This window comes from Rhinoderma darwinii, chromosome 13, assembly GCF_050947455.1.
Source record: "Rhinoderma darwinii isolate aRhiDar2 chromosome 13, aRhiDar2.hap1, whole genome shotgun sequence".
NCBI lineage: Eukaryota > Metazoa > Chordata > Amphibia > Anura > Rhinodermatidae > Rhinoderma > Rhinoderma darwinii.
The window spans coordinates 15,049,081-15,063,996 of NC_134699.1; the positions used below are offsets into that span (position 1 = coordinate 15,049,081).

General features: G+C 42.6%; 1 protein-coding gene across 2 annotated transcripts in view; it reads left to right on the plus strand.

The window, feature by feature from the left end:
• Positions 1-14,916, plus strand: part of ASIC2 (acid sensing ion channel subunit 2) — a 461,929-nt gene that overhangs the window by 364,222 nt on the left and 82,791 nt on the right. For both annotated transcript variants that reach the window (XM_075846993.1, XM_075846992.1), the window contains exon 3: positions 1,655-1,782. In XM_075846993.1, the coding sequence (XP_075703108.1) occupies positions 1,655-1,782 (128 nt within the window). The remainder of the gene's footprint in view (positions 1-1,654; positions 1,783-14,916) is intronic.

Genomic DNA, 14,916 nt, shown 5'->3' on the forward strand with positions numbered 1-14,916 from the left:
ATGTGGAGCCATTGCTTATATAACTGTTTATATTAACAAATAAAATATATTAGACACTTATGAAGACCAGGTTCTGTTTCTGTACACTGGGAAGAAGCAGCGGTATTCATCAGGTTTGCACTGCGGTGGGGGGAGCAGTTTGAGGCATTCAGCTGCTTCTTTTGCAATGAATACAAATGTTATTGGCCCATTGCCCCAGCGCTCCCTGGACTTTTCTTTTACTAGGTTTGTCTTGTAATCCTATCAAATGTTCATTGTTGTTGCTGAGATGAGAACCTGTAGGTCCCTTGATGTACAGCATCCTGTCTACTAACTGTATTTAGTTTCCCCAATGAGTAAATCTCTCTTCTCGATCTTGTCACTTCACTTATTAAAAGGGTCGAACCTTATTCCTCCAGTCTCTTTTCATTTTCTAGTCCTCTCTTGCTGTCTACAAACCACTTAAAAGAAATGAGACTTGTATAAGGTACCTGGAGAAATCTCAGATAGAAGACACAAGAAAAAGTATGCTGTGAAATCCTCAGTGGCTGTTACTATGCAATGGATTAATATCAGACATTCCAAGTACGGTAACGTACAATGTTAGAAACAAGGTGATGCAGGGGTCCTTGCTGATGAATAAGGTTTAGAAACATTAACACTGAGTCAGACCTCAGCGCTAGTTCTATAGATCGAAAGAAAAAAATGGCTGCATTTCCAATAAAACATTTTTGGCCTCGTGTATAAAAACACATTAAAAAAAAGTGTCCACCTTGTCCTGATTGGTAAGAAAGGAAAAAAAAAAAAGGCCACTTGGTAGAGGGGAGCACAGTGAGGTCACATGATACCAAACCAACCAGCAGGGTTGAATCGGGGAGGGGGGGGATCGATGTAGAGTGGCAGGAATGTATAGGTAAGGGTAAAGGCTCGGATGACATACTTTCCGATGTGCCACCACCCTGCTCTTATTTTAGTGTCAATTCAACTTTTGACGAAGACCTGAGTAATTTGAGGCAGATTGGGTATAGAGACAAGCTACTTGATGACCACACTAAAAAGACTGTGGTTGTCCTGCAGTGTATACTTAACTATAACTAGGTATTGTCTCACCATGATCCTTTTTAGTTTAAAGCTGGCCCGGCAATGCGACTGGCCTTCAATGTCCCATGCATTTGTAGGTAAACTGCAGACCATCTGGACAGGCTAGGTCCGCAAAGGTGGTAGCCGTTGTGTTAGCAGCTCTCTGCACTTGCTCATAGAGGGGGTTCCGGGCGACAACCCTTTTAAGACTGTACAGCTGTAGAGGTAGTTAAGTATTACTGTGATTTATCTGTAGCTTTGAAAAATTGTCTGCAAAACACTAAGTGAATTCTAAAATTTATAAAAGTGTTGTAATAATTTGTGATGTATACAGTTAATTTAGCTACTGACAAAATTCTGTTCATGGGTCATAACTATATAGTTTTTTTTACAGGTGTATTAACATTCTCTGGAGATGTATAAATCTGATTTTCACTTTTCAATTCATGTAAACCACTGCAATAAATTCCATGGTAAAGTGGTGTATATAGAATTTGTGGGGAAAAAAAATTCCTGACATTTTCTGCCTTTACTGTATAAAGAGAAATCTCCCATGATATAAACTAGAGACTAACATCTCTTCTTCTTTCTGCAGAAGAAACCACATTCGAGGCAGGAGTAAAAGTTCAAATACACAGCCAGTCTGAGCCGCCATTTATCCAGGAGCTGGGGTTTGGTGTGGCCCCTGGATTCCAGACCTTTGTGGCAACTCAAGAACAGAGGGTAAGTGGATTGATTTTCTTTTATATGCAGATAACTTGTCATTCCGGTGCACAGAGGAGAGAGGAAATCCGTAGGATTTGGTGTAAGATATACAGAAAAGCCTCCTGAGCCGCAGCCACTTAAATCCATACAGCGCACTGACAACAAGGGATCAGGAATTGACTTCTTGACTTTTCTTATCGAGTATATTAGCTCTTGGGATGTAGATGGGAGGATCATGCTTCTTTTTACGGTTGACTAGAGACAGTGCTAGTGAGAAATTATACAACAAAGTTTAATGAGCCTCCAGTATAGGAAGCGGGGGAGCTCCATCATGTCTACATTAGGATTTCATCACTCCTTGCACTGTGTAAATGACTTAAAAATGAACATTGTCTATTGCTGATTGATGTACTTATGGAGACGGAGAGGCACTGGCCGTGGAGAAATTTCCAGGTAAATGTTCCTATATCCGCCTTAGTAATGAGGCTGCAAAATTAGTTTTTGATTGATGGTATTTGCCCCCGCTCTACAGTCAGATGGGAATAAAGCTGAAAACTTTGGATCATACGTGTCATTGCATAAAATGTGAACTGACCTATTAGAAATTGAACAGCCTCCACATATTAAAAGGTATCATTTTTCAGTTTTCGCCAAAATGAACATTTGGTGATCCACACATGAATTCAAACTTGTACATAATAATTTCAATGTATAGATTGGTGTGATGTTAAAATAGTGTGCTTTTAAAAAAACATTTAAAACATACACCTGACATTCTTAATGAAAATTCTCAAGTGGGATTCCAGGATCATATTCTGATATATCCTATAGACATGGCAGAAGATGACACCAGTGAGACCACTGCTAATTTCCAAATTGGAGGGGCGTGGCCTGAGCGGTGAGGAGGAAGGTCGCATATCCACAGAGCTCTGCAGAGCTTCACATAATCCAGGGGCATCCGCCCTCTTGGAGGGCTCTTAGACACTCTTCACCTACCCTACTCGATCCTTGCTGACCTGAGGATCATTTAGATATCCGCATCGACCGGATTGCAGCATTTTTGAAATTCTGGCCTAGTGTAAGCACCGGATCCCCGGGCTCAATTTTCGCTTGAAGTACGTAGGCCGCACCATCGGTGGACCGGAAGATATGCAACTGCTCATGGAGGCACCAGACTTCAAAAGGAGAAACAGGGGATTGGGTATTGTCCCTCAGGCTCGGAGGGGAGCTCACAACAGCGTGCAATTCCCTAAACGGACCGGATCCAGGGAGCGGCCGCCATCTTGGACAGTGCTGGGTTCCACAGCGCATTTCCTCATGATTACGTATATGTGTAAAAATGAATGACATCAACCTGACCCTGCGTTGCAGCCCTGAGGCGGTATTTACAACATGAACAATGTTCCTCCTCTGATATCTATGTGTTGACTATATGGTGATTGCACTACGCTACTTGTGGGGACGACAGCGGCACTATGCATTTCAACTGGCGCTGAGGCTGTACGCCTTGATTATCTGATTGATATGGGTAGAACAAGTAAAGTGAAGGAGCCTAAAAAGCGAACAGAATTCTTCCACCCACCAGAGGGTGATACAACTCTGCATGGCTTGCGCTCCAAACATACCCTGACATGCTCGTCAATAGCGGATAGCGGTGGCCCATACAACCCGGCACAGAATGCAACCTCGTCTATAACAGAAGAAACTATGGTAAGTATGCTTACTTTGTTGTGTAAATCTCTGAAGAAGACTTTCAAGGCATGCTCCATGCCTTACAGACTGATATTCATAGCATTGGTGACCACAGGGATCACCTGGAAACAAAAATGGCAGAAATAACTGGTTCACATAATGATCTTATTGATAAAGTCAGCAGTTTAGAGGATGAGCTGGAGAGAAAAGCTGCGAAAATCGCAGATGCAGAGGATTGTTCGAGTAGAAATAACGTGAGGTTAAGCGGCATCTCGGAATCCATTACTAACGATCAACTGTATAAATATGTAGTGGACATTGTCTCTGCATTATTGCCGGATATCTCTAAATTGGAGAAAGTCCTAGATCGCATACACCGTCTTCCGAAACCTAGATCGGTGGCTCCCTTTCTACCCGGAGATGTTATCACAAGATTCCATTTTTTCCATATAAAAGAAGCCTTCATCAAACGCTTCAAACAACCTTCTCTCTTGCCGGACACCTGCAAGGATCTCACGATTTACACTGATTTGTCTGCTGCAACTCTTGCTAAATAGAGGGAATTTGCGGCAGCCACTAAAATACTTCGAGACCACGGCATTCCATACAGATGGGGCTTTCGAGTTAAGCTCCTGTTTCACAAGGATGGGACTCCCCATGTTCTGTCTTCTCCAGCGCAAGTGACCAAAGCTATCAAGGACTGGAATTTGATACCTTCGACTTCCCCACCACATCCAGCTACTCGAGGCCCGACTAGGATTGAGGAAGAATGGCGGGAGGTTGCTGTTGCGTGATCTCTGGAGGACATATTTTTCTTTTGTTTCTTTCAGGCACACTTTCTCGCCCCAGGTGATATTGTCTACGCGGAATTGACATCCGATCTGCGATGCAAGAAGACAAGAATGGCTAAATGTTGATAACAGACCCTATGTGTTATGCTTGCTTTCTGATGGCCTATGTGCCTTCCCTGAGTTTCCCATTCTGGGTTACATGCTTTCTTTATGTACCTTTCCCCCCCATCTTACTTTTTTTGTGAGGTTCATAATAACTTTGGATACAGTGTTTTTCATAGGCTGTAAGATTATGACCTTGCTCCTTTTGATCCACGCATCTAATGTGTGGCCTTGTTGTGAATTGTTTTTATGTACTGTTTATTTGTGGTGGTGGTGCTGTCTATAAAATATATGATACTGATGCATGTATAGTAGATTGGATAAGTTCCGAGTTGCTTCTACTGGCTCATCATGGTGTTTAAAATTCTTTCCCTGAATGTTCACGGGCTCAATAGCCCCTTTAAAAGGTCTAGCTTGTGGAGGGAAGCCATGCACTCACATAGTGATATTATCTGTGTCCAGGAGACCCATTTCAAGCAGTCTGCCCCACCTAAAAGCTCACATACGCGTTTCCCTCATATTTTCACTACAAACAATGAGAATAAAAAAAGCTGGGGTACTCATGGCAATCATGGATACATTAGCCTTTTCTTATATATTCTTGGTCGGATTTACAAGGGAGATATCTGATAATTACTTGTAATATTAATGATAAACCCTATACCCTAGTTGGCGTTTACGTTCCTAATCAAAGACAAATATCCTTTCTTAATAAGCTCCTTAAATTAGTTATTAGGGTTAAACAGGGATCTCTCATATTGTGTGGGGATTTCAATATCACGTCGTACCCTGACATGGACTCTATGAATGTAACAGGTAGGAGTAAAACTTCAATAGCCCAGTTATTGAAAGAGGAACATTTACATGATATTTGGAGGTACTTACATCCGGGGGAAAGAGACTACATACTACTCCCACTTCCATAACTTGTATACAAGTATAGACATGTTCCTGATAGATAGCGATATGGTGCAAGTGGTGAAATCGACATCTATTGGTCATATTACATGGTCCCATCATGCGCCCATTAACAATCTACCTCGGGATTGTTGGAACCACCAGGTGAAACGGAAGAAAACCGTGGATTAAACCCAAAATTACAGAAAAAGGGAGAGACCCCTGACGAGTTACTGACCCGGTTATTAAGGGAAAATTCAGGGAGGGAAATGAAGGAGACCCAATCATATTGACAGTCAGAGATGAAACACCTTAAATATTGTTCTAGAGACTGATTAGTCCTCTCAGTCTGGCCATTAGTTTCAGGATGGAAGGCCGAGGAGAAGAACAGATCAATCTCCAACTTCTTACAGAAGGCTCTCCAAAACAATGAAACAAATTGTACCCCTCTGTCAGAAACAATATTGACAAGAACCCCATGGAGACGCAGGATGTGTTTGACAAACAAGGTAGCTAACGTCTTAGCATTGGGTAGTTTCTTGAGGGGCACAAAGTGGCACATTTTACTGAAGCGGTCTACTACAACCCACACCACCGACTTGCCTTGAGATGGAGGCAGATCGGAGATAAAATCCATGGAGATATGGGTCCAAGGTCTCTGGTGAATGGGTAAAGAACATCGTAAACCCGCTGGTCGGGACCTGGGAGTCTTGGACCTAGCACAAATTTCACAAGCGGCGACGTAGGCCTTAACGTCTTTAAGCAACCCTGGCCACCAATAGTTTCGGGCAATGAGGTGCTTGGTACCCAGGATGCCTGGATGGCCAGATAGTGCAGAGTCATGATTCTCCCTGAGTATCCTTAGCCGGAATTGCAGGGGAACAAACCGCTTGATCTCAGGAAGGTTCCCGGGAGCTGAACCTTGATCAGCCGCAATTTCGGAGTATGTAATGACGGGGTAGGGAGACAGACAATTGAGCCCTAATCTACCCGCCACTCAGTCCCTGCCTACTTGCAACGGCCCGTCCTAGGCGACGGCGTACAACTGGGCGACGGTCCCTACTCTCACTATGTGCACGAGAGACAGACAGACAAGGGTACAAAGAAGCTAAGGGAAAAGGGGTAGATGCCCACGGCAACACCGTGAGCTATAAGAGTAGTGAACGAGCCGAGTCAAACCAGGAGTGTACGAGGTACCAAACGCAGAGCAAGAGAGTAGTCAGTAAAGCCAGGGTCAATATGAAGCAGAGGACAAATAGTACAAGCAGCAGTAGCAGAGCCAGGAAACAAGCAGAATCACAGGCAAAGGAGAAGCAGGAAATTAAGGTATAAATAGACAGAGGGCGGGAGCTAGCTCCGTCTGGCAAGGCTGTGATAGGCTCTCCCACTCCTCAGCCTCCCAGCCTGAGTGGTAGAAGAAGTTAGGAGCAGGTGCAGACTGACTAACCACGGGCGTCGACACAGAAGCTGTGTCTAGCAGATCCTTTACACTCCCAAATGCCGTTGTCCCCTCACCTGCATTCCCACCCCCTCTGTGGAATTTGTATGCATTACTACACCGTGTTCCAAATTATTATGCACATTGGATTTAAGTGTCATAAACATTTAATTATTAGTTTTTCAATTAAACTCATGGATGGTATTGTGTCTTAGGGCTCTTTGGATCATTGTAATCAATCTCAGACACCTGTGATAATTAGTTTGCCAGGTGTGCCCAATCAAAGGAAAACTACTTAAGAAGGACGTTCCACATTATTAAGGAGGCCACAGGTTTCAAGCAATAAGGGAAAGAAAAAGGATCTCTCTGCTGCCGAAAAGCGTGAAATAGTGCAATACCTTGGACAAGGTATGAAAACATTGGATATTTCAAGAAAACGGAAGCGTTATCATATTTGAAAATTTTCAATAAAAAATGAATGTTGAAAAAAAAAAAAGAAAATGTAAGCGTCATCATCGTATTGTGAAAGGATTTGTGGCTGATTCAGAGCACAGATGGGTTAGATCAGATAAAGGCATAATGAGGAAGGTTTCTGCCAGACAAATTAATAGGATTAGGAGAGCAGCTGCTAAAATGCCATTGCAAAGCAGCAAACCGGTATTTGAAGCCGCTGGTGCCTCTGGAGTCCCGCGAACCTCAAGGTGTAGGATCCTCCAGAGCTTTGCAAGTGTGCATAAAGCTATTATTCGGCCACCCCTAAACAATGCTCACAAGCAGAAACGGTTGCAATGGGCTCAGAAATACATGAAGACTAATTTTCAAACTGTGTTGTTTACAGTTGAGTGCTGTGCAACCCTGGATGGTCCAGATGGATGGAGTTGTGGATGGTTGGTGAATGGCCACCATGTCCCAACAAGGCTGCGACGTCCGCAAGGAGGTGGCGGAGTAATGTTTTGGGCTGGAATCATGGGGAGAGAGCTGGTAGGCCCCTTTAGGGTCCCTGACGGTGTGAAAATGATCTTTGCAAAGTACGTAGAGTTTATGACTAACCACTTTCTTCCGTGGTACAAAAAGAAGAACCGTGCATTCTGTAGAAAAATGATCTTCATGCATGACAATGCACCATCTCATGCTGCAAAGAATACCTCTATGTCGTTGGCTGCTATGGGCATAAAAGGAGAGAAACTCATGGTGTGGCCCCCATGTTCCCCTGACCTCAACCCTGTTGAGAACCTTTGGAGAATCCTCAAGCAAAATATCTATGAGGGTGGGAGGCAGTTCACATCAAAACAGAATCTCTGGGAGGCTATTCTGACATCCTGTAAAGATATTCAAGCAGAAACTGTCCAAATACTCACAAATTCAATGGATGCAAGAATTGTGAAGGTGATATCAAAGAAGGGGTCCTATGCTAACATGTAACTTGGCCTGTTAAGTTTTTTTTCGATTGAAAGAGGTTTGGATTTCTGTAAATATGACCTCCTGATGCTGCAAATTCAACAAATTACCATTTTAGTTCTCTTTACAACCTTTAAAATGTTTTGATCTCTGTTGTGCATAATAATGCGAAACAGTGCATTTTGAGTTTTTTACTTCTAAAAAAAAAATCTGTTATCATTAGGAGATTTGTTCAATAAAATTTGCATTATACTCCAACGGTTGATGGCTTGAAGATTATACTGACTGTCATTTGCATCGACTATTTAGGAAAATCAGCGAAAAATAACATTTGCATAATAATTTGGAACGCGGTGCATTCATCACCGCGTTAAAATCCCCCATCATGAGCAGTGGCAGATCTGGGAAGGTAGACCGTTCTTCCATAACTTTTTTAACACACACACACTAGAGTAAGGAGGGGGAATATAGAGCACCACCAGTACGCATTCCCAATGATATAGCGAACATTGCACTCCTACATACCGTCCCTCTCAATCTATAAAGGAAGAATGAGGTGATGCCTTATGTATAAAGAGACTCACCACCCTGGAGTAATTGGTGTTGTAAGAGTGATAACTGTGGCCAATCCAGGCCCTATGTATCAAGGATACTGACTCCATGGTCATATGCGTCTCCTTTAACCCCACCACCAGCGCATCTTGTTTCTTAATAATTTAAAATATAGCATGCCATTTCCTGGATTCCCGCAGGCCTCTAACATTACAGGACAAACAATTAAGTGATCTCATCAGCCAACAATATAAACAAAGAAATCCTACTGAGCACCCCGAGTCGTTTAGCACTAACAGGCTGAAGCCAACTCCCCTCTCCCTATCCCCCCCAGTACACCCAATAAACCTACCCCACTAAAAGGGTCGGGTCAACAAACATGGTCTTCCTGAGCCAATGCCGGGGAACATTGGGAGTCAAGTAACTCGCACCGATTGTTAACATTCCAATCTTATAGAAATCCGCACCCATCGGGCGGTAACTCCCACTACCATGTACACATACCAAGCTATCCCATCCAAACATAGGAGACCGATAACCACCAAACCCCCCCTCATATTTTTGCAATAACATCAATCTGTTCTCAAAAGGAGGATATATCCATCCGCAACAACTGTGTAGAAGGCCGCAATAATCGTTACAGTCCTTCAGCGCTACTTTCTCTTTCCAGGACCTGCGGGGATCAGTGCTCTCTCTCCTCCTCCTCACGTCATAGTCGACTTTCATTACTGTCCAGCCATCTGACCGCCTCTCTAGGCATCTCAAAGAAGGAAGTAGTTCCCAGGGCGACCACCCTAAGTTTTGCTGGATACATCATTGAGTACAGAATGTTCAAAGCCTGAAGGTGTTTTTTTATATCCAAAAATTGCGATCCCTTCCGTTGCACTTCCATGTCAAAATCTGGGAAAAAGGAAATCCTCGCCACATTAAAGGAGATATCTTGACGTTCTCTCGCTTTTCTCAGGATTCTATGTCTGTCCTTGTAATGTAAGATCTTTATAAGCACTGGTCTCGGCGGCCTTCCCGGGGGCCACGTCCAGTCATCACCGTGAGCCCTTTCCACTGCAAATAGAGGGATCAATTCATCCCTGCCGAACGTGTCTATCAGCCATTTTTCGAAGAAATCATCAGGGTTAGAGCCCTCCACCTTTTCTGGCACCCCCACTAGATGGACATTATTACGGCGCAGCTGGTTTTCCATATCGTCCGCCTTCGCTTGTAATGCAGCCACAGCCTGAGAATGTGCTTGTACATCCAGCCATATATTAGGAAGAGCATCCTCCATGTCTGACACTCTGCCTTCAATAGCTGTGGTGCGCACCGCCACCTTCTGCAGGTAATTTCTCAGCAGCAAAATGTCCTCCTTCAAACCTCCATCTGGCCAGTTAATGTAGTGAGAACTGATGAATTTTGTTTCACCACAGCCAAAATGTCTGTTAAAGAGGGTTCCGACAGACCTCCTCTCTTAATGCTGGGCCGCCCTCCATTACTCTGCTGACCCAGCGTGGTCCCGCTCACCTCTTCCTCTTCGCTCCCCATGTCCTCCTCCAACACGGAGTAGCGAGACCCACGCGATGGGCTACCAGCCACCGGTCCTCCAGTTGTCTGCAATTTATGTGTCACGGAGCCTCCCACCCTAGGTGTACGGGCGTAGCGCTCCAACCTGTCTGCTGCATCCTGCCGGACACCTCTATGCCGGCCCTCTCTGCGGTGGTGTTTTCTGCTTCTTAGAGTGGGTCATCGTGACAGGGCACTCCAACACAGCCTCCCCCAGGGTGATACCGTCTGTGGGTCCGAGGTTTTCGCAGGTACAACGGGGATAGAAATGTATTTTCAGGATGGGCACAGCAGGAGCTCCAGCCTCCCACGTCTGCTCACATCCACCGCTAGGCCACACCCCCATATCCTATATTAATATGCACAAATAGCCGGAGGAAAGCTGTGCCTTGTTACCCTTGGCTGGAGTTTGTAGCATCTCCTCTCCCTGGTCTTGCTCAGTTTGCAGATTTAACGGAGGCTGGATTCATACCTGCGTTGTGCCATTCCGTTCTGCTCAGTCATAGGAGCAGAACAAGGAAATAAGAGAACCCATTGACTGTAATAGGTTTAGTCGGCGTGTCCGTGATTTTACCAGATGCAATAGCGCAGCATGCTGCTCTATTGTCTCCGGTAATCCCTGCCAGATCTGCGACGGAGGCCCCTAACGAAACCTCCAACTAAGATGTGAACAAAGCCTTATCTGTTATGTTGTCATTAAAGATAAACCCAAATCAATGATAACATGAGTTTTGCTGCATGGGAACATACAGAGCAGAAGTTGTAAGAGAGTCAGAGTAATGAAGAGAGATCTTGACTGAGTAGTTGGGATTGAGCTGAGTTCTTGAATCTTGTCTTTCCTATTTCAGTTGGAGTCACCAGTGCTGCACATTATATATCTACGTTGTGGCTGTTGGCCTCACAGCTTTGTTGTCAATGGACAATGTTTGTACCCGATGGTTAGTCCTATAATTATACTATTTGAACACAATTTTGAGTAATTCCCAGTTGACTATAATATTGATCATGTAGATTTAACTGAAACTTAATTTCCAGCACAAAAACTTAACTTCTAGGTTTGTACTGAAGAGTAATAATTAAGAAGCAATATTATTTTTAGCACATTCATGTATGGATAGTCTTAAACTTTGTTTACACAGTTTTATTTTTTGAGGTTATTTGCCTAATCTGGATGCATCGTTATTCGACATACACAGTACATAGGTCTCTACAATGGAACATGTGTTAGAAAATGTCAGCAAATGTACTTTAACTGTACAGATGGTAATAGCCATCCAAAACTTAAAAAGGAAGCAATTATTAATATAATAATGGTATAGAAAAAAAAGCCCTATAGGTCAGGGATAAAAGGTGCAAACTTTATTTTGGTATCCCAACGAAGTGGAATTTCCGTAAACATAAATCTCACAGGATACGTTCAAATGGCTAGGTAATACCTGGGTACGGATTATACACCTCCAGAGTACAGGAGAGCAGTAACAAAATAGAAACTAGCTCCCCGACGCGCGTTTCGCTTATACAGCTTTTGAGTACGCGAAATGCGCCGGGCGCTTCCTTTCCTCTATACCACTTTCCTGACACCTATGGGTAAGACACACCAGGTTACTTTACTCTGTTTGGGACTCTATATAGTCTCAGCTATACACTTTTTTTAGACATCTATTTAGACCTATTTGTCAGCATTTATGCTCATAATTACCCTTTTAGATATTACCACCCTTGTGTTTTGTACTTACTACTTACCTCACTTATGCCAATATGGGTTATTTAAGCTAGATTCTATAGCATTGCTCCCCTTTTTTTATACCTGATGTCACCTGCCTTATATTAGTACCAGGCAAGCTTCAACATTATATTCATGTACTAATTACTATGATACTGTTGTGGTACTAATGTGTGCAGTTATGTGGCCCATGTACAGTTCAATCTTGCTTTTGGATCCTCTGCATATTTTATATTTCTAAATTGTTTAAAATCTAGTAATAAAATTTATTTTTTTCTAATTTTCTTTATAAATAGTGTCTGACTCCTGTTTCTCAGTTGTAAGGTAAAAATAGAAATTTCTGCAACAAATCTGCAGCGTATGAACAAATCCTAACAGTCCTAACTAGGGTTGTTTCTACAACATGTACATGGGATTTCACAATTTAGATATATAGACCAATCACAGAATTTTTTCCCCAAAAAAATGTGTTCTGTATGGATACACCCTGAAACCACCATGTGTGCATAATTGCTAAGGTGGACCAAACAGTCTGGGTGTTAATGGGTTAATTTAGAGAGACCACCAGATATATAGTATTCATTTTATTATGTATATCTTTAGATATTATATCTATTTTCATTAGAAATCCCACCATGTTGAACAGCTGTAGGCTCACTGAGATTCACGGGTTACTGTAACAGTCACGTATAAGGGAAGAACAATACTTAAAGCAACAAATTTCCATCAGATCAAATTGATTATTTTAGCACTGATTAGTTTTTTCTGGGTATAATTATTGTTCGATGTCTCGGTATCTTAAATTATAGGTGAACGTGATACGCTATTTTTAGTTATGCACGATACAGCAGTTTCTTACTTTCTTCATATAATACACTGATATAATTAAAAACGAAATGCCCCCTACCCAGTGGCGTAGCTCTAGCCGGTTGCAGCAGTTGCAACCGGGCCCTGAAGTCAAGGCGGTCTATGGCCTGCCCGCACTACAGTTACGGTAGTAACTGGGAGAAGAGACAAAGAGACCACGCTTGATAGGGCAATATTGTTTATAAGAAGAAAATTTGGGAGGGGGAGGCAAGGTGGTCGTGTTTCTTCTCACCTCGCTGGGAGTCCTTTTGTAGGCCGGTAATTGAACGTGTACTACGGATAAGAAAAGCTGGGGATTCTTAGTCAGCGCTCCTCATAAACCGCAGTGACTATGAAGTGAATTTTTAAAACCGATAATTTATTTGGTGCTGTGCTTTAAAATCTACACCTACGCATTTTGGTTGTTGGACCAACAACTTCCTCAGACTCGTACACCAGTTTAGTGGATGCTACGGTAAGTGAACTTATATACACGAGATAATTTGGAAATGAGGCACTAAAGTTCAGGTTAGAGTTTAAATGGGCGCTTGTTAATGCAGTAGCACTGTCATCGCTCTTGGTACTTGTGGGAAATTGAAATCTCTGCTCGTGTGTCCTATGGTTTGCTCGATCGTTAAAGAGGATCTGTCACCAGATTATAAGTGCCCTATCTCCTACATAATGTGATCGGCGCTGTAATGTAGATAACAGTGGTTTTTATTTTGAAAAATTATCAATTTTGAGCAAGTTATGCACAATTTTAGATTTATGCTAAATAGTTTCTTAATAGACAACTGAGCGTGTTTTTTACTTTTTTACCAACTGGGCGTTGTAAAGACTAGTGTATAATGCTGACCAATCAGCATCATACACTTCTTTCCATTCATTTTTAGCAGTACTCGCGACACAGCGTGATCTCGCGAGATCACGCTGTGCTGTCACATACTCCCACAATAACTTTACTGAAGTGTCTTGAGAGTGAATAGACATTGCCTCCAGCCAAGACGCTATGTCTATTTACACTCCCGACACTTCGGTAAAGTTTCTTGGGGACTTACTCAGACAGCACAGCGTCATTCCACAATGCCAAAGTCCAGGGCTTCTGTTCTTTGCGGTTTTAGAATTTCAGGCTTATAGTTTGAAAATAGAAGTGAATAAATTAGCTTTTTTTCTTTTTAGATATTTTTTTCTGGTAATAATATTGTTTTACCCCTAAAATAGAACTTTTATTTGTGATCGTCATTGTCTACCGTCAATTTTGATATATCACATATCTATATTCGGGTAATTGGGTTACGAGTTGCGTTATGACAATGATTGGTTGGGGGGCAGGACATTTATTTTTGGTTGGGTATTTTATGTGACTTTATTATTTAGTTTTGTTGCACTTTTATTTTACTTTTTTTATTTTTTTTATTTTGGTCTGTCCCTCAAAGGTCAGAAGAGACCTTTGGGTGACTTTATTTTTTTCTTTTACACTGGATATTTCCACTTTAACTGGGGGCTGCACCGAAGGGAATTCAGCCCTGCTGATTGGAGGGAGGGAAGATTGGAGAGGGGGGGATGGGGAAAGAAATATAGGAAACAAAGGGAGAAGAATAAGTACGTTTTATAATTATTTATTCAGTAAAATTATAATTTTACTGTTTAGTCTTCCAGAAACAGTGCCATATCTGTTTACAGGCTTTGTAGGGTATTGCAGATCTGCTTCAATGTATCTGATCTGTAATGCCTGAGGCAAGCCATGGACAAGTGTGGCGCTGATTCTGGAAGAAGGCAGCCATGTTTTTCTAATCCTGGACAACCCCTTTAAACCTTCTTCCCTGGTCACGTGGACGATGCATTAAGAAAATCTAAAGCTGCGTCTTGTACGGTATGAATATATTTTAAGTGCTTTGATTAATTAGTCAGTAACCCCCCTCCCCTAGTGAGTGATTGACAGTGAGGATCTAGAAAAGGATCAGTCTCGTACGAGCGATTGGGGGTAGGTCTAAGGCTCATGATTTGGACTGGAATTGTGTTCATCACTAGGGTGTAAGTATGTATAATTAGTGTGATAGCTCACTGGGTACCCGCTCTGCTTCTCACGCTGAAGACCCATTTTCAAATCCCTTGGCTGATGAAAACCTATTCCTTGGATCTCAAATGTTTCGAAA